We start from the raw sequence: 21301 nt of genomic DNA, 5'->3' as shown, positions 1-21301 counted from the left end.
CATGCACAGGTGGCAGCAACATGGGGCCGATGCTTTGACGATCTCCATGATCGGCCAAGGCTATCGCGTCCCGTTCACAACATCTCAACCTCCCCTGACAGCGAATCCAGTGTCGTTGAGCTCCTATGCAATGGGATCGGTAAAGGGGCTGGCCCTTCGGGCAGAAGTCGAGACCATGCTCAAGAAGGATGCTCTCCAGGAGGTCGTTGACGGCTCCCCAGGCTTCTTCATTCGACTCTTTCTTGTAAAGAAGGCGTCTGGAGGCTGGAGACCTGTCATTGACCTCTCGGCTCTGAACAAGTTTGTCAAGCAAAATCGGTTCAGCATAGAGACAGCGGACACGGTCAGACTTGCGGTGAGACCTCTAGACTTCATGTGCACACTGGATCTAAAGGACGCGTACTTCCAGATCCCAATCCATCCGTCTTCCAGGAAGTACTTGAGATTCAGCCTAGACGGCAAGACCTACCAGTTCAAGGTGCTGTGCTTCGGTCTCTCCACAGCACCTCAGGTGTTCACCAGAGTGTTCACCCTGATTTCATCTTGGGTGCACAGGAACGGCATCCGTCTCCTTCATTATCTGGAGGACTGGCTGATCCTAGCAGACTCGGCGTCGACCCTTCTTCGACACCGAGACAGGCTTCTGAGTCTTTGCCAGGATCTGGGGATCGTGGTAAATCTTGAAAAGTCCTCTCTCTAGCCGTCCCAACGACTGGTTTATCTAGGCATGTTGTTAGACACCAATCTCCACAAAGCCTTTCCATCAGACGACAGGATAGCAAGGCTGAGGAGGGTGGCGGAACCCTTCCTCAGGCGAGAAGAGCTTCCCGCCCAATCGTGGTTGCGTCTCTTAGGTCACCTGTCCTCCCTGGCTCGTCTGGTTCCAAATGGCCGCCTCAGGATGAGATCCCTGCAATGGCGGCTCAAGTCCCGGTGGAATCAAGGATCCGATTCCCCGGATGTACAGGTCCCGATAGGATCTTTGGAACAGGCGGACCTGCAGTGGTGGCTGGTCGACGAGAACCTGCGGAAGGGAGTGGATCTTCTCGTCCTCCCCCCGGAATTGACACAGTTTTCGGACGCGTCAAAAGAAGGGTGGGGGGCGCACGTTCTGAACCAGAGGACCTCAGGGCTTTGGTCAGAATCAGAAAAGTACCTGCTAGAAATGAAGGCCGTATTCCGGGCTCTTCAACAGTTCCAACGGACCCTGGCGGGTCACTCCGTGGTGGTGATGAGCGACAACACCACGGTAGTGGCTTATATCAACAAGCAGGGAGGTACTTTTTCGCACCAGCTATCCCATCTTGCAGTAGAGATTCTGAGGTGGACCAAAGTCCACTCGATAACACTATCAGCTCGCTTCATTCCTGGCAAGAGGAATGTGCTCGCCGACAGTCTGAACAGGGCTTCACAGATAGTGAGTACCGAGTGGTCTTTGGATCCTCAGATAGCCAACAAAGTCCAGTCTTTGTGGGGTTCCCCGACCGTGAATCTGTTCGCGACAGCGTTGAATTTCAAGCTGCCTCTGTACTGCTCCCCAGTCCCGGACCCCAAGGCACTCTGGCAAGATGCTTCCCAGCAACGGTCGGACAACATCGACGTGTACGCCTTCCCACCGTTCTGTCTGATGAGAAGGGTGCTCAACAGGACCAGACTATCGGTCAACTGTTCAATGACTCTGGTAGCTCCGCTATGGCATCACGCGGAATGGTTCCCGGACCTTCTGTAGCTCCTGACGGAGCTCCCGAGAGAACTACCCCCACGACACGAGCTACTCAGACAACCACACTCCAACATCCCTCACAAGGCCGTGGCCTCGCTTCGGCTTCACGCCTGGAGACTGTCCAGCATCTCACGGAGAGAGGCTTTTCGCAACAGGTTGCGGAGAGAATGTCTTGGCACCTGCGAAAGTCCTCTGAAGGAGTCTACCAGGCGAAGTGGAGTGTCTTCTGTGGTTGGTGTCGTGGGAGGGGTATCTCTCCACTCGATGCTACTATTTCAGCAATAGTGGAGTTCCTCGTGTATCTGCGGGAGGAAATGCGCCTTTTTGTCTCAGCAGTGAAAGGCTATCGCTCAGCCTTAAGCTTGGCTTTTAGGCTGAAAGGTGTGGACATTTCTTCCTCGCTGGAACTCTCTCTACTCATATGTAGCTATGAGCTTACCTGCCCTCAGTCGGAAGTGAGACCTCCTCCTTGGAACGTGGTTCGGGTTCTCAGGGCTCTTAAGGGACTCCCTTCGAACCATTACGCCAGGCCTCTGATCGCCACCTGTCTTGGAAGACGGCTTTCCTGCTCGCTTTGGCTTCGGCCAAGCGAGTTAGTGAACTTCATGGTCTCTCGTACGACATTGCCCATTCAAGGGGATGGGGGAGGTAACGTTCAGGTTCGTCCCGGAGTTTGTTGCCAAGACTCAGAATCCTGGAGTCCCGGATCCACGATTCGACTCTTTCAGGATCGCGAGTCTCCGTTCTGTAACAAGGGACCCAGACCAGCTGCTACTATGTCCAGTGAGGAGTCTGAGGTATTACTTGAAGAGAACAGTTGCAGTTCATCCTCAAGTGCGAGCATTGTTTGTTAGCACAGGCAGGACGAAGAGGAGGGTCACCAAGAATACCATCTCGGCTTGGATTCGAAGGGTTATCTATCTAGCCTTGAATCCAGACCCTCCTCCGTCACGTCGCCCTAGGGCACATGACGTCAGGGGCGTTGTTACGTGCCTGGCCTTCAAGAGAAACTTCTCTGTGATGCAGGTGCTTCAAGCTGGGGTCTGGAAGCGTCAGACGACCTTCACAGCCCACTACCTGCAGGACGTGACCCACAGGAGCCTCGATACGTTTTCTATCGGCCCTGTGGTGGCTGCACAACAGCTGGTCTAACTTCAGGCTCCTTTATGGACAAGTAGCAGTAGGTTGAGGGCGTTGTTACCCGGTTTTAGTCTGCATGAATGAAAGAGTATGTCTGACCCTTACTTCTTTCTTCATTCTCCCCTCTCTTGGGGAAGCAGCATCCTGGTCTTCGCATAGCTGACCTTGACCTTTGCAGGTAACCCATGCCTCCTTGTGCTCCTAGTATTAAGTTTAATACTGTCGCGTCCCCCATACCCTGACGTGGTGGTATTGGGAACGTCCTATCCTGGATTCCTATCTAAAGGTCTCAAGGTCAACTTCTTAGGACGAGTCACGCTCTTTCCTCCACACACAACTTATGTAGGCCACTCGTTCCTAGCGAAGCAAGGACCTTGTGAGGTGCAGGGGCTCCTTTTCTCAATTGCTACTCACTGGGAGGCGGAGCCCCCAGGTAAAGCCAAAGTCAGTAAGGCTGGGGACTTTCCACCCTTCCTAAGGGGTAAGTCACCCAATGTAAATAGCGTGGTTTGTATTTCGGTTACGGAACAAATGACGAATTCGGAGATAATTTGTATTTTTCCTAACCATACAAACCTTAGCTATTTACACATGTTTGCCTGCCAGCCCTGACCCCCAAGTCAAGTCCTACCTCCAAGTGAAGTGAAGCAAATCACCGGTGTGTGGGGGGGGGGGGGGGGGGGAGGGCTTCCCCTACCCCCGCTAACTAGCGCGGGGGTAGTTAACCCTCGTTAAAAACTATTGGCTCGTCATTTCAGCTATGCCGAAAAGTAAACTCAATGTAAATAGCTAAGGTTTGTATGGTAAGGGAAAAATACAAATTATCTCCGAATTTGTCATTTTAACAGATACTGTATTGAAATAGCATGTTATTAAAAAATGTCATTGTTATGCAGGGAGACAGTAAATGTTAAATTGAATTGTAGACTTGACTTCTCTTAAAAAAATTGCATTGACTGTTATATATCAGAATAGATTTATTGCAGTTTGTTTTCAGGGTCAAAATAATATTTACTTGGGTACGTTTTTAGGTTTAAAATAATAATTACTTTCGTAGGAAATGTAACCTCTAATAGCAACCTGATCGTGAACCCTTACTTCTCAGATGGACAGAATAATCAATATTTCAATTCTTTAAAAATCCTTTTGATTATTTTACATGTAACAGAGCTTTGACATTTTATCATTAAACTAAATTTTTCTTTATTTTCTAGGCACAGACACCTCCTATAACTCACAGGGACCTCAAAGTTGAGAATCTATTGATTAGTGACACTGGGGTTGTGAAGTTGTGTGATTTTGGCTCAGCTATGACTAAATCATATGAAGTTGACCTGGGTTGGAATGCAAATCAACGAGGACTTCTGGAGGAGGAGGCAAGTTATTGAAATTGTTTTAATGTTTATGAAATACAAATAAATCTTTGATTCTTTTAAATGTACAATGTCTTTGAGTTCTTCATAGAAACCATAAGTCATTGACCAAAAGAGCTTGTGATCTCAATAATCTGACTGTTTATCTAAAACTAATGTGCCACAAGGAAATTTTGATTTAGTCATCTCATATGGACTTAACCAGTTACACAGAAATAAGATACTTTTACTGTAAATCCAAACTTCTCTCATTCCATATGTCAGCTAAGAGTTTTCAGTATTTCTTCTTGTATTTTTAGTTTGTTAATGCTGATTATATGGGATAGAGGTTGATATCTCTCCAGTTTCATTTGTTTGCTTGGCTTTCCATGTTGCTTCAATCTTTCATCCACTTTATATTGTTAATTTCTGTGTGGTCACTGAATTATACTCCTAGACTCTCATAGGGCTTTTCCTTAAGAATTGTTATTGAATAAGAGGTGATAAGCAAAGTTTAGAGTGGTTTGTATAACTGATTGGTAGTTAAAGAACATTAAGTATCTATGAATAAGTTTCTAAATTATTTGTTTCTTGTTATGCAGATGGCTCAGCACACAACACCTATGTATCGGGCTCCTGAAATGCTGGACACGTGGAGTAATTACCCAATTAATCCTCAAGCTGACGTTTGGGCACTTGGCTGCATACTTTACTACCTCTGTTACCTTAAGCATCCTTTCGAAGATTCTGCTAAGTTGAGGTATTGGTCGTTTTATTTTATTCAGTTTTAGGGTCAGATCTCAGAAGTATGGATCGATAAGATTCTAATTAAATGATGTCCATCTCTGTTGATTCCATTTTGCTATTGCCTTTCACTTTAATTTTACAATTACAGTACAGTATAGCTATAATTTAGGGTTTTTTTTAGAAAGATTTTTATTAAATGTTTGATAATTTAAATTTTATATGTATGGATAGTAGCATTTTCAAATTTGTTTTGCTAAATTATATTTTTGCTTTTTTCAAATATAAAAAGAATTAGTTTATCAATTAGGGATACTATGCTGATGTGTTGTCCCAAGTGACAATTTGCAGGAACACTATTTACGAATGAGAATGATTTATTGGCTATGAATACAGTATAACTTATAGAAATTAGGATTTATTCTTTAACTGTGGCAAAATGTTTATGTAAAAGTAATGACTTTGTCAAGGTTTGCTATTAAGTTTTTATTTTTATTACCTTTGCCAACGAAGTTGGAAGAAGGTTATATCTTATCCCTGCTTGTGTGTTTGTTTGTGAACAGCTTCCTAGCCATAATTTTATAATCGTAGAGTAATTAGACTTGCAGGGATTAACTGTTATGTTAAGAGCCGGAAATGATTACATTTTGGAAGGTCAAAGTTAAGGTCAAACAAAATGTCCAATTCACGTAGTCAGCCATATGTTTGGACATTGTTGTCACAGAGACTTCAAACTTGGTTCATATTTGAGTGTTTGAAAATCCACATTGATTAATACATGTTAAGGTCAAAGGTCGAGAAATAAGCTGCCGTGGTGGAGGTCTGCGCACTACTTAGTGCCCCTCTAATTTTATATAAATCAAGTGTTGACTCTGGAAATGGTATCATACTGTCTGCCACATTTAGTTTAGAATTATTTTTATAATTATAGTGAAATAGTTTGTGATCACCAAGCCATATTTATGAATTATTATATTGAAAATAAAAATCAGAGTAGGGTAAAGAAGCTGGATAGCCAAGTTGTAAATGACCAAGGAAAACATGGAAAATTAAAAGACAGAAGGCAAAGTAGCCTTAACGAACATTTAGTACCATCAACCGTGTGCTACTTATGCATGCTGGTAAAGATACTCCCTATTAGGTATACTCATGACTATATACTGTAATTCAATAGCCTGCAACCTTGGTCTGGTATGATTAAAGGTTGCTCATGGGTGGCAGGGGCAAGGAATAGTCCACTGTATAGCCCCACAATATCCTAGAGATTTATTTAGATCCGTGCACAAGCTAAGACTGGGAAATACCTAGTAGTGGTTGATGATGATTCTTGATTTAGACTTTCTTCCCCTTCCTCCTTAGGCAACAGGGTAGTGATTTTATTTGTGAAATCTATCTAGCTGTGAGTAGAGTTTGAACTTATGGTCCCCAGATAGCAAGATGCTATTTCAACTGGGCCTTTCTGAATTCAAATTCACCATATAGCTTTATTAAAAAATGAATTCTTTTTCAAATAATGTTCATGTAACTTTTAGGCAGGTTAAAATCTTATAATCACATGCATATGTCAGAATTAGATTTGACTGATGTGCATGTATATGGGAAATGAGAAGATGACTTAATGCTGACTGTCTTATAGGTAGGTGCATTGTGCAATGAGAATCATGCAGCTAAATTTTTGATGTTCATTGTACCATGGTAGATGAATAATAAAATACACGATTGTTTTATGACTGAAAGCTGAATTTCATATACTGTACTGTAGATAGATTTACTGTGCTATAAAAAATTATGCAGCTAAATATTTAAAGCTCATTGTACTATGATAGACAAATACAGTGAACCCTCGTTTATCGCGGTAGATAGGTTCCAGGCCCGGCCGCGATAGGTGAAAATCCGCGAAGTAGTGACACCATATTTACCTATTTATTCAACATGTATATTCAGACTTTTAAAACCTTCCCTTGTACGTAGTACTGTTAACAAACTACCCTTTAATGTACAGAACACTTAATGCATGTACTACAGTACCCTAAACTAAAACAGGCACAAATATTAAAGGCGATTTTATATCATGCGTTTCCTAAACACGCTAAAAAGCACGATAAAAAATGGCAATCAATGTTTTGTTTACGTTTATCTCCGATCATAATGAAGAAACAAACTGGAGGTAGAGCTTTGCTTATTACCCAGACATATTTCCCATACTTTTCCCTTAGAACTACATCACATCTTCCTACTTTAGAGATATATATATATATATATATATATATATATATATATATATATATATATATATATATATATATATATATATATGTGTGTGTATATATATATATATATATATATATATATATATATATATATATATATATATATATATATATATATATATATATATATATATATATATATATATATATATATATATATATATATATATATATATGTGTGTGTATATATATATATATATATATATATATATATATATATATATATATATATATATATATATATATTTATTTATATGTATACACATATACATACCTACATATATACATACATACATATATACTTAAATACATGCATACATATATATATATATATATATATATATATATATATATATATATATATATATATATATATATATATATTACTGTATATATATGGGTTATGGAAAAAATCCGCGAAGTGGTGAATCCGCGATGGTCGAACCGCGAAGTAGCGAGGGTTCACTGTATTAAATCATCAATAATTGTGTTTCGTTTCGACAGAATTGTGAATGGAAACTTTGCCATCCCCGCCAATGACGGAAAGTACGAATGTTTTCACGAGCTGATACGTGGTATGTTGAAGGTAGACCCAAACCAAAGGTTACGTGTCGCTGATGTTTTAGAGCGGTTATGCGCCATTGGAGAAACCAAAGGATTTTCGTTGAAAGCGCCATTAAAGATCACCTATAAGAAGATTGATCTTTCTTCACCTGGTAGGATAATATTATAATAGTATTTTGGAGGTACTGAGAAAAAGGATAATTTTCTGTGAATATTTTAATAACTCCAACAGAGATACTACTGCTAGAGTTATTAGGTCCTTTGACTGGCCAGACAGTACTACATTGGATCCATCTCTCTGGTTATGGCTCATTTTTTCTTTGCCTACACATACACCTTATAGTCTGGCCTATTCTTTCCACATTCTCCTCTGTCCTCATACACCTGACAACACTGAGATTACCAAACAATTCTGCTTCACACAAGAGGTTTACTACTGCAATACATTTTTGGCTTCCAGATCCTCATTCATACGATAGTTTATGATCTTATACTCGTACATCTGATTATATAGTACCAATGTTAATGAATGCATACAACACTTGCAGAAAATAACGGCAGAGTTGCTGAAAGAAAACCAGTTCCTGACCAACCCCCATCGCGACCACCACCGCCTAGATCACCCGTACCTCAACGACCTCCGCCCCCAGGAGCCCAGCCGGCCCCTGGTGAGTACGGTATATGACAATAAACTAATGCACCCATTTCTAGTCCACTGCAGGACAAAGGCCTCAGACATATCCTTATTCATGTCAGGGTTTTGGCCAAATTTCATCACCGCGCTGGCTAATGCGGATTGATGATGCTGGGAAACTTTTGTCTGATCGCTCACAGAAAACGAGCCAAATCATTACCCTTTTTTGTATTATTAATGAAAAGATAAGTGCATTGATGTGCTTACGGGAAGTTGGTGAACAGCTGGTTAGTCTTGTTTAAGTTGCAGACAATGTGGAAGTTATTTGTTGTTGGTTCAGAAGTTAAAGATTGAATGTGGCATTGACTGTTTTGTTTATTCTGAGTCGATTTGGAGCTGCCAACCCACAGTTTAGAAGATGTTGTTGTTTACTGAAAGGTTCTACATCCTTTCACTTACATGGTAATAAGTATTGGGTGTAGCTTCGTCTCACCCCTACTTATTGGTACTTAAATACAGTTTTTTTAGTTCATTGAAGAAACAAGTAGTATTTGCTGTTTGCATTTATATAGTAGTCCATGGTGATGGGAACATCTAGGGAAAAGGCAACTCTAGAATTCATTTTTCTCTATAGTCAAATCAGTATATATCTTACCTCCCTATTTTACAGTCTATAAATGGAAGATTATTTTAATGTTGTTACTGTTCTTGGTATATTTTTTATTGTTCATTATTTCTCTTGTATCCTATTTCCTTATTTCCTTTCCTCACTTAGCTATTTTTCCTGTTGAGGCCCTTAGCTTACAGCATCCTGCTTTTCCAACTAGGGTTGTAGCGTAGCAAGATATTGATATTGATATCTTTAATGACCTTTGTTAAAATAAAAATGTGTGATAAGCATTAGTGGTACAGCCCAAGTCCATTAAGCATGAAGCTTTTATATGGACCAGTTTTGGTTAAAATAAAAACAAAGACATGCAAGTGTGCGCTGAGCCTGGACAGTGCGACAGTACGGTCCTCCTAGGTCATGAAGGCGTCTTGTGTTAATATTATGTGACAGTGGATATTAATGATGATGATAATTTTCTAAGTGCAAGTATTTTTTTTTTGTTTATAGGTGCAGGTGGTCATGGTCCTCCAGGGCACCCTCAGCACCAACACCACCAGCATCCTCAACATTCCGCAGCCGCCCCGGCTGGTGGGGGACTATTCTCCTCAATTAAAGGCTACTCCGGAAGCCTTTTCAAAAACATCAAGGATACATCCAGTAAAGTGATGCAGACCGTTAGCCAGTAAGTAGTTGGGAGTCTATAATCTCTTTCTGTTTTAGTGTAAAAGTAATAACTGGGTTTAGGAGTAGAGAAGGTCCTCAACATGCAAACGTTTGGAGATACAAACACAAATCCAACTGAAAATAACAGATAAGATAAAGAAATACTGTAATGAAAATATTTTGTAAATTAATACAGTAGCAAAACAACATTTGTAATAGCCTGATATCTATTTCATATAAAACCTGACTTTTTCAATATTAAACTTACCCGATAATCATGTAGCTGTCAACTCCGTTGCCCGACAGAATTCTACGGAAGGGATACGCCAGCGATCGCTATACAAGAGGGGGGTGTACTCACAAGCGCCACCTGTGGCCAGGTACTGCAGTACTTCTTGTTGACACCACTTCAATTTTTCCTCTGTCGTGCTTCCGGCAAGACGTTCATGGATACGCTTATAATTTTGGAGTCTTGTTCACGGTTTTTGGTGAAGTATTGCTCTAAGATTTCAGCTTTCGCTATTCAGGAAGTTTTATTATTAGCTTAGCTAGCTTTTGGAATTAATTTGATTAATTATGGTGACGAAGAGAGTATGAACTCTCTTTCACCTTTAAATGGCCGACCCTTCCCTTAGACGGAAGTGTTGGTGTCTAAGAGAGTATAGACTCTCTTTCTTAATTTTGCTTAACAAAAGTTATAGATTTATTTTATATCTCTCCGCCTTTTTAGGCCTCTTCGATTAACTTCCTTTTTTTATAAAATTATTAAAATTAATTTTTATATTTGTTTATATTCGACCTTTCCTAATAGTATTATTATTATTATTATTACTTATTATTACTTACTAAGCTACAACCCTAGTTGGAAAAGCAGTATGCTATAAGCCCAGGGGCTCCAACAGGGAAAATAGCTCAGTGCGGAAAGGAAAAAAAGGAAAATAAAATATTCTAAGAAGAGTAACAACAATAAATATCTCCTATATAAACTATAAAAACTTCAACAAAACAAGAGGAAGAGAAATAAGATAGGAGAGTGTGCTCGAGTGTACCCTCAAGCAAGAGAACTCTAACCCAAGACAGTGAAAGGCCATGGTACAGAGGCTATGGCACTACCCAAGACTAGAGAACAATGGTTTGATTTTGGAGTGTCCTTCTCCTAGAAGAGCTGCTTACCATAGCTAAAGAGTCTCTTCTACCCTTACCAAGAGGAAAGTGGCACTGAACAATTACAGTGCAGTAACCCCTTGGGTGATGAAGAATTGTTTGGTAATCTGTGTTGTCAGGTGTATGTGGATAGAGGAGAATATGTAAAGAATATGCCAGACTATTCAGTGTGTATGTAGGCAAAGGGAAAATGAACCGTAACCAGAGAGGAGGATCCAATGTAGTACTGTCTGGCCAGTCAAAAGACCCCATAACTCTCTAGCGGTAGTATCTCAACGGGTGGCTGGTGCCCTGGCCAACCTACTAACCTACTAGGCGGTCTTTTCTTGTACCGAAGTTAATTAACATTGAGCCCGTCATTTCGGTTTTACCTGTTAACATATTATGCTATTTTAATGTTTTTGAAAGAATTTCTTTGATAGTCTCGTACTGTTTCAAAGTTGAACTAACGTTTTGTTTTGTCTCTGCAGTTGTTGACGTTCAGAACGTTCAACTTGCGCTCTATCGTTACGATAGAGAGAGAATTTTCACGGTGTCACGTTGCAGTAAGAGTAAACCGTTTATAACGTTTTGTTCATTTTTTCTTAGCTTAATGGTTTTAATTCTAATAAAGGAACTTTTTATTTGGGAAATCTTTCAGTTTTTTTCCTTTAACAATAATATGTTTTAACGAGTATATATGATTGGGCTCTTCTCTCAGGTTCTAAGTCAAGAGAGAGAGAGAGAGAGAGAGATAGAGACGGAGGGAGAGAGAGCTGGATAAACGTTTCGTTCAAGCGAGTAACGTTGTTATCGTTTTTGCTCTTCTCCCTAGTCTCTTTAGGGGAAGAAGGTAAACGTTTCTAGAGTTTATTCTTGTTCTCAAGCTTTATGCGGTGAGAGATTTTAAACGTAGTTTATTTGATCTAGTGTTTAGTCTCTTTCCAGCCACTGAATTATTTATCTTTCATTAGATTTTTCTGTTACATTGTAATTCTGTTTTCGCAATTACTAACTTTTAAGGAAGGATAGAATTGCGTGTTTCAGGTACAAACCACTTAAAGTTTCGAGTTCAGTGAAATAAGTGCAAACAGAAATTCAAAAGTGATAAGTGATTAGCGCAAAGTGTGTCAGTGTTGTGCGTGAGGGTACTTCTGTGCGTGCCAGTCGTCCTCCCAGTCCGGGACCTCTTGCAAGCTCCCAAGCCCAGGGGAGAAGCAATGTCGAAGGGCAAAAGGGTTCGGCAGGCCTTGATCGGCGCACAGAAGTATCCTCGGTGGTTGCGGGCGTGTCTTACAGAGACCGTCACTCCCACCCGCAGACGATTGAGCCCTTATTTTACTCGTCTGCAGAAGAAATTTCGGGGAGAAAACGCTGGACTCAGGTCTCAAGACCTCTTAAACGTAAAGTCCAGACCTCTAGAGTTCAACAACCCGGATGCAGTCATTGGGTTAGCTCTGACTCCTCAGTCATCAGGTGACTGCACACCTCCTAAGAGAGGTAAGGTGATGCCGCAACAGACCTCATCTTCTGTTAAGGCTTTGCCTCAGCAGACCTTAACGTCTGCCGACCCCAAGATGACTTTGCTGCAGTCCATGCAGTCACAGCTTGCGGTCTTAATGCGTGAGTGTCAGGCTGAGAAGGTTACACCTCCTCCTGCGATCGCTCCGCCTCACCGCAGTCCAGTCTGCCAGGCGTACGATGTTGAGGTTCCTCAGGATACCTTACCGCGTACTGAGTTGCCAGTTACCAGCGGTGTGCAGCAACCTCCGCCTTCCTTTAGGCAACCTCAGCAATGGGAGCAGGAATCTTATGCCTTACTTCCTCCGCTTCCGCTTGCGGTTCCACCAGCGAGGCAACAATCTCTTGAGGTACGACAACCTCTTCCATCAATGAGGCAGCCACCTCAGCACTCGCTGCAGCGACCTAAGGCGAGAGCCTCAACTCCTTAGGCTAGCACCTCAGGAACCTCAACTCGCGAGACAAGAACTGCGTTCTGCGCAGCCGCTACCTCAACTCTCGCAGCTCACACCTCAGGAACCTTAACTCGTTCCTCAGGAACCTGCTACTGCGCATCCGCAACCCTTACAGCAAGCGCAACTCTTGAGGCAGCAACCTCATGCTATGAGTCAGCCACCTCAACGCATGCATCTGCCACTTTCTCCTCAACTTGAGCCTCTTCCCATTCAACTTGGAAATAACAATGACAATAATAACACCTCATTACTTTCATAACTTGCATTTGTAATCATATACATGTATGCCTACCCAAACATTATGATAATGGAGGTTATTTGTATTACTTATATAAAAATATATATGTATTCCTTGCAATATATTTTTAACAAAATCGCTAATATGGCAAAATATCTTCAAAACAAAAATGAATCATGAGTTATGAATGTAAGGTAAATATTATGTTGATATTAAAACCCCATGCAAGCATGCATGAAGTAATGCAGTGTTGCCAACAGGGCGAGTTTCCCTTTCCTGAGGTGAAGTAGATTATAGTACATTTAGTGCAGCTTAATTTTACGATTATCATGCCGGCTATCAAATTCATCAACAAAACAGTCTAAATCAATTCCCTCGGCACGTGCACTTTCAATGGACAGTAATGCGATATTACTCACTCTAGCACTGGTCATGGAATTTCTGAGAAATGTTACACGCCATGCAACACGCTCTGCTTACCTTACAGCATGCTCTACATACAGCATGCTCTGCATACAGCATGCTCTGCATACAACATGCTCTGCATACCTTACCGCATGCTTCTCAGTCACACATCTTTCGTTGTTGCCAACTCACTAGACTGTCAAGCAGTTTCATAACGTTGCCTTCTAGTCTGCTGCTTTTGCACCAGTGAAACCCTCACTGAGAGAACTTAGCTTTTCTCGGATATGGTCCCTGTAGATGAGAAAGTGCTTTTCTCCCTCCTTCTGATATTCCCTTGAGGACTCTGTCATTTGGAGAGGAGCCTTTAGCTGCGTAGCCTCCTATGGACTTTTATTTAAGCATAACATGCTTCCAGGGAAGGTAATGGTTCCACTTCAGTCGCTAACCCCGTCTGTTACCACACCTGCTCCCATAGACCTTGAGCTGTGTTGCAAGACATGCAGTCCAAGCTTAGTCCTTGTTAGAGGATTTTTTTGTTTACGGAGTCAGTGTGTCACTGGGAAGACGTTCAACAACCAGCAGAAGTGACTTGTTGTGACGCAGTGCGGCAACCTCAGCAACCCGATAAGGAGTTGTCTGTACGACCCAGACAGTCTAGACAGCTTCGGGTTGTCACTGTACTTCCTCGCTTCCCCATGGTTGACAGTTCACAGACTGTGCAGCAGTACCATGATCTTGTGTCCGGCTCCGTCAGACGACTGGCTTTTAAGAGCTCCCACAAGTCGTCGCTGTCTGGAGATTCTCAGATGGACTATGGATCTGACCAAGGAACTGGGCCTCCTGGTCAATTTTGAGGAGTCTCAGCTCGTCCCATCCCAGACCATTGTCTCCTTGGGTATGGATCTTCAGAGTCGAGATTTTCGGGCTTTTCCGTCGGCCCCAAGGATCTTCCAAGCCCTAGAATGTATCCAGAGCATGCTGAGAAGGAACCGATGCTCAGTCAGGTAGTGGATGAGTCTAACAGGGACACTTTCATCGCTGGCCCTGTTCATCGTGTTAGGGAGACTCCACCTCCCCCCCTTCAGTATCATCTAGCTGCTCACTGGATAAAGGACATGACGCTAGAGACGGTCTCAGTTCCTGTTTCCGAAGAGAGGAGGTCTTCTCTCGCGTGGTGTAAGAACAGCTTTCTTCTCAAGGAAGTCTACCTTTGGCTGTTCAGAAACCCGACCGCCGTCTCCTCTCGGACGCATCAGACACGGGCTGGGGTGCGACTTTGGACGGACAGGAATGCTCGGGAACATGGAATCAGGAACAAAGGACACTTCACATCAATTGCAAGGAGTTGTTGGCGGTTCTTCTGGCCTTGATAAACTTCAAGTCCCTCCAGCTTAATAAAGTGGTGGAGGTGGACTCTGACAACACCACAGCCCTGGCTTACATCTTCAAGCAGGGAGGGACTCTTTCGTGAAGTTGTTCTAGATCGCAAGGGACCTCCTCATCTGGTCTAAAGATCGAAAGCTCACGCTGGTAACGAGGTTCATTCAGGGCGGTATGAATGTCATGGCAGATCACCTCAGCCGGAAGGGTCAGGTCATCCCCACAGAGTGGACCCTTCACAAGAATGTTTGCAGCAGACTTTGGGCCCTGTGGGGTCAGCCAACCATAGATCTGTTCGCTACCTCGATAACCTAGAGACTCCTGTTGTATTGTTCTCCGATTCCAGACCCAGCAGCAGTTCACGTGGATGCTTTTCTGCTGGATTGGTTCCATCTCGACCTGTATGCATTCCCGCCGTTCAAGATTGTCAACAGGGTACTTCAGAAGTTCTCCTCTCGCAAAGGGACACGGCTGACGTTGGTTGGCTCCGCTCTGGCCCGCGAGAGAATGGTTCTTAGAGGTACTGCAATGGCTGGTCGACATTCCCAGGACTCTTCCTCTAGGAGTGAACCTTCTACGTCTACCTCACGTAAAGAAGGTACACCCAAACCTCCACGCTCTTCGTCTGACTGCCTTCAGACTTTCGAAAGACTCTCAAGAGCTAGGGGCTTTTCGAAGGAGGCAGCCAGAGCGATTGCCAAAGCAAGGAGAACATCCACTCTCAGAATCTATCAGTCTCAAGGGGAAGTCTTCCGTAGCTGGTACAAGACCAATGCAGTTTCCTCAACCAGTACCACTGTAACCCAGATTGCTGACTTCCTGTTATATCTAAGGAAAGTAAGATCCCTTTCAGCTCCTACGATCAAGGGTTACAGAAGTATGTTGGCAGCGGTTTTCCGCCACAGAGGCTTGGATCTTTCCACCAACAAAGATCTACAGGACCTCCCTAGGTCTTTTGAGACCTCAAAGGAACGTCGGTTGTCCACTCCAGGCTGGAATCTAGACGTGGTCCTAAGGTTCCTTATGTCATCAAGATTTGAACCTCTCCAATCAGCCTCTTTTTAGGACCTCACATTAAAAACTCTTTTCCTCGTGTGCTTGACAACAGCTAAAAGAGTAAGTGAGATCCATGCCTTCAGCAGGATCATTGTTTTCACATCTGAAACGGCTACATGTTCCTTGCAGCTCGGTTTTTGCTAAACGAGCTTCCTTCACGTCCTTGGCCTAAGTCGTTCGAGATCCCAAGCCTGTCCAACTTGGTGGGGAATGAACTGGAGAGAGTACTTTGCCCAGTTAGAGCTCTTAGGTACTATCTAAAAAGGTCTTAACCTTTACGAGGACAATCAGAAGCCTTATGGTGTGCTATCAAGAAACCTTCTTTTCCTAGTTCTAAGAACTCAGTTTCTTACTATTCAGGCTTCTGATTAGGGAAGCACATTCTCATCTGAAGGAAGAAGACCTTGCTTTGCTGAAGGTAAGGACACATGAAGTGGGAGCTGTGGCTACTTCAGTGGCCTTCAAACAGAGCCATTCTCTGCAGAGTGTTATGGATGCAACCTATTGGAGAAGCAAGTCAGTGTTCGCATCATTCTATCTCAAAGGTGTCCAGTCTCTTTACGAGTACTGCTACACCCTGGGACCATTCGTAGCAACGAATGCAGTAGTAGGCGAGGGCTCAGCCACTACATTCCCATAATCCCATAACCTTTTAACCTTTCTCTTGAATACTTTTTATGGGTTGTACGGTTGGCTAAGAAGCCTTCCACATCCTTGTTGATTTGGCGGGTGGTCAATTCTTTCTTGAGAAGCGCCGAGGTTAAAGGTTGTGATGAGGTCCTTTAGTATGGGTTGCAGCCCTTGATACTTCAGCACCTAAGAGTTGTTCAGCCTCCTAAGAGGAACGCTGCGCTCAGTAAGGAAGACGAACTTATTTAAGGCAGAGTAATGGCTCAAGTCGACTTCCTTACCAGGTACTTGTAATTTCATTGTTATTTTGAATAACTGATAATATGAAATACGGGATACTTAGCTTCTTGATATACATGTACACTGGTTTTCACCCACCTCCCTGGGTGTGAATCAGCTACATGATTATCGGGTAAGTTTAGTATTGAAAAATGTTATTTTCATTAGTAAAATAAATTTTTGAATATACTTACCCGATAATCATGATTTAATTGACCCACCCTTCCTCCCCATAGAACCAGTGGACCGAGGAAAAATTGAAGTGGTGTCAACAAGAAGTACTGCAGTACCTGGCCACAGGTGGCGCTTGTGAGTACACCCCCCTCTTGTATAGCGATCGCTGGCGTATCCCTTCCGTAGAATTCTGTCGGGCAACGGAGTTGACAGCTACATGATTATCGGGTAAGTATATTCAAAAATTTATTTTACTAATGAAAATAACATATTTGTTGACTTTTGTAGCTGGAAATTATAGGCATGGAATTCAAGTTAGGCCTTCCCTAGGCCTAAATTTAACAAAATTGCACTTACAAACAATTTGACTTGCAAACAGCTTCTTGGAACCAATTAAGTTTGTAAGTTGGGGACTTTCTGTACTGTATAGTACTTCAGCCTTAGAACTTACGATGAAGCATGTCAGTGTAGGGATAGATGTTTCTTATCCCTTTTACCCCCAAAGGACTACTGGTACATTTCACAAAACCCATCCCTTTACCCCCATGGACGTACCGGTAGATCCTTGCAAAAAATGCTATAAAACTTTTTTTTTTTCATATTTTAGGTAATTTTTTGAAAAAATTCAGGCATTTTCCAAGAGAATGAGACCAACCTGACCTCTCTATGACAAAAGTTAAGGCTGTTAGAGCAATTTAAAAAAAATATACTGCAAAATGTGCTGGGAAAAAAATAACCCCCTGGGGGTTAAGGGTTGGAAATTTCCAAATAGCCTGGGGGTAAAAGGGTTATGTAGTGTAAGTGTTGAAAATGACACAGTTTTGTTAAGTGATGAAAAAATTGCTATGGCTTCTGATGAAAAGAAAGAAAAAAGTTTCACATTGTTATGAGAAACGTCCCTCAAACTGCCTTTAGAACTGAAGAGAGCTTTTGAGGTTTATTTGTAAAAGTGGATCTAAATAAATGAAACTAAATTTCTATTGGGTTCATAATATCCAGTCAGTGAGATCGGTGGTAATGTTTTCCAAATTCTAAGGGGTTATTTGGGACTTTATGTGGAAAATTCAATTGGTAGTATGAGCAATACATATTTTGCCTTTTATTAAGTTTTTTGTGTAATGCAAAGTGTTTTTTTCTTGACAATTTCATCTTCACCAAGATGGGCTTTTTATATAGCATATATTATTAATTGCTGGTTCAATTTTAGCAATACCAAAAAATGAAAGTATTTTGATATTTTGGCCTTTTTCTGTAAATACAGATCATATGTTAGTGTACTGAATATACAGTAAATTAATTATGTATGTATTATTTCACAGGATTACTGTACGTTATTATTTTAGTCATATTTTTGTAGCAAATACACAGAGTAATCTCAAAATTTGATTACATCTACTTAAACATCTATGTGGAAACTACAAGTACAATAAAACTATATAATATAGATGTGGAAAAAATAGTAGAAAATATTGGGAGAGATGATCGTACTACAAAATTCACCAAGCTATATGACTTTTTATATAACTCAGATCTTTTGGTGATTGGATGTTGTGACTTAATTATTATGAAATTAACTTCCTGAATAATTCTTTTTCAGGTCAATGACTCGCACAGACGTTGATCTATCGTACATAACTTCTCGCGTTATTGCGATGTCATATCCAGCTGAAGGTCTAGAATCAGCATATAGAAACCATGTCGAAGATGTTAAAGGTATGTTAATGACGAAAGGAGCATCGTCACAAAATCTAATACCATTAGTTACCTCTGCCAACGAAGTTGGAAGGAGGTTATGTTTTACCCCCTATTTGTGTGTGTTTGTGAAGAGCTTCCTCGGCCACAATTTTAATCATAGATTAATGAAACTTGCAGGGATTAATTGATTTATAAAACGCTGGAAATTGTTAAATTTTGGAAGGTTAAGGTTAATGGTTAAGGTCAAATTCATGGTTGAGAAAAAGGTCAATAAATAAGCTGCGGAGGAGGAGGTCTACGCTCTGCAGTACTGAGTCTCGCTCTAGTTTAATTGTTGTGTTCCTACAGAATATACAAATTTTCTATTTACAATGAGGGTAAATTTGCCTCTAGCATTGAAAGTAGTCCTTCAAAAATTTACAAAACTGTCTTTGTGATTGGGCCAGAGAAGGTTATTTGTATTTATGATTATAGTGCTTCAATTTTTATTAATTTTATAAATTATAACATGATTTATAAAGGTTTTCATATTCAGAAAGGTAAGGGTTTCACAATAAAAAGTTCGTAAATAGCCTTTGAGGTTTGTCTTGCTAGACTGGACCTGCACTCCTGTCCAGTGAAAAATGCCCACGCGCTACTGATGTGCCTGCTCATTGCAAGAGGACTATATGGTTATGGTTTTTGGTACTTATGTACCAAATTTGGTACATTATGGGGGTATCACGTGCAGTTGGTACAACTAATTTTGAAAAAGCCAAAATTTTGTACTTTTTACTTTCTTTGATTTTTTACCTAATATAAATCTATTAAATCTGATAAGGATTCACCGGTTTGTGCCAGTCGCGGTCAAACCTGCGCTCCACTCCTCTGCGTGTATGGCCGGCTTTACCGACTGGTACATTAGAACTGCTAAGGAAAACTTGGAGTTACCCCAGAGTTTGGTGCATGACAGGCTAGACTAGAATCGCTACCTTTTCCTGAAGAGGTGTTACCTATATTAAATTGCATGAACATAAGTTTAATAAAAAGCTCATGAACCACACTACCATCAATCCCTGAAAACTTGGTGATAGTCTGAGTTGCATCAAGATCATCATCCCCACTAGCTATCCCTAAATCAAGTGAACTCCTTGTTTAACTTTAGTGGAACATTGTGAACAGGAATTGAAATTGAAATATATTTTTTAATATATACTCAAAAAATTTATGAGGTTCACTAAACATTTTTAGCAATTTTACTCATGTCTTTTTGTTAACCATTAACTATAAACAGTGTTGACTTTATCTCAGATGCATTACCGGTTTGGTGAGATTTATAAAGGCGAAAATACATGCTAATATTTTTACCCAACGGAATTTGTAATTGTTCGCACATCATGTCTAGGATTTCACTCCAGTTGGAGGCCAGATTCATTATTTAGCAACATCTATGTAGTAAGGTTCTTGAAAGTGAGGTACAAAGAAGGAATTTGTGTTTTGAATTTTGTCATGCATAGAAAATCAAGTTAAGTGATTTGTTAAACTTTCAGTTATTGTATCAAGAGGCTTATTTTTTCAAGAAACATCACCGCAACTTTAACATTGTTAATCTTATTTTTATTTTTTACAGGTGTATTTGAAACCAGGCATCCTGGACACTATTTAATATATAACGTATCAGGACGTCAGTATCATTCGGCAAAGTTCAGTGCAAGAATAATTGAGGGGAATTGGTCTAGTAAAAAGTCGCCTACACTTGGAGCTCTCTACAACTTATCTTGCAGCATATACGATTATCTCCAGAAAGACCCAAAGAATGTTGTTGTGATTCATTGCATGGTGAGTACTGAACTATGTTCGAACTTGAAAGTCTTACTGCATGATTAGAGGTTTGTTGTTTCATGTCTGTGGTGTACAAGAATACATGGATTTCATATTTTAAGTATTTTTTAAAAATTAAAAAAGATGGATAACGGGGGAGGGTGGGCTGTGGCACCCTAGCAGTACCAGCTGAACTCGGTTGAGTCCCTTGTCAGGTTGGGAGGAATGGAGAGAGTAGAGGTCCCCTTTTTGTTTTGTTTCATTTGTTGATGTCGGCTACCCCCCAAAATTTGGGGAAGTCCCTTGGTGTATGTATGTATGTAAGAAAGATGGGAGTTGTTCCTCAGTTTATGGTAGTTTTGATTTCCTTTCACAAGATCGGGAGTATTAAATGTAACAGGTGTGTTTATCCAATGTGAGGTTTCATAGAACCCTATTTCAAAGTGACATCCGTAAATGGGATATTTTCATTTCGCTCTTTTTTCCACAGGATGGAAAAGCTTCAACAGCGATGCTTGTGTGCTCGTTCCTCTTGATATGCCACGCGTTTAATCGTCCTGAGCAAGCTCTTAATATGTTTGCAATCAAAAGGTCGCCGCCTAATCTGCAAGCTTCACAATTTAAGTAAGGATAAGTATATTTACTTTTCTTTTGGGATACATTTGGTGAATATCAAGTAATACTAGAAGTTTATTCTTATGGGTAATTGAAGTCCTTAATGGGCCAAATTTTGAGTTTGTGGTGAAGATTGAATGTACCTTGCAATCCTTGAATAGTTCTCATTTTTTTTAATTTCTTTATAGAATAGACATTGTTTAGTCCAAA

At 41.1% G+C, this 21301-nt stretch overlaps 1 protein-coding gene across 3 annotated transcripts in view; it reads left to right on the top strand.

Annotated features, from left to right (window-relative positions):
- The window catches only part of aux (cyclin-G-associated kinase), an 87630-nt gene that overhangs the window by 21561 nt on the left and 44768 nt on the right, over positions 1-21301 (top strand). For all 3 annotated transcript variants that reach the window (XM_068364760.1, XM_068364761.1, XM_068364758.1), the window contains exons 5-12: positions 4078-4239; positions 4818-4975; positions 7734-7945; positions 8342-8461; positions 9545-9719; positions 18579-18694; positions 20286-20494; positions 20967-21100. In XM_068364760.1, the coding sequence (XP_068220861.1) occupies positions 4078-4239; positions 4818-4975; positions 7734-7945; positions 8342-8461; positions 9545-9719; positions 18579-18694; positions 20286-20494; positions 20967-21100 (1286 nt within the window). The remainder of the gene's footprint in view (positions 1-4077; positions 4240-4817; positions 4976-7733; positions 7946-8341; positions 8462-9544; positions 9720-18578; positions 18695-20285; positions 20495-20966; positions 21101-21301) is intronic.

The sequence above is a fragment of the Palaemon carinicauda genome, chromosome 41 (genome assembly GCF_036898095.1).
Source record: "Palaemon carinicauda isolate YSFRI2023 chromosome 41, ASM3689809v2, whole genome shotgun sequence".
Taxonomy (NCBI): Eukaryota; Metazoa; Arthropoda; class Malacostraca; order Decapoda; family Palaemonidae; genus Palaemon; species Palaemon carinicauda.
This window is presented reverse-complemented; position numbering and strand designations above follow the sequence as displayed.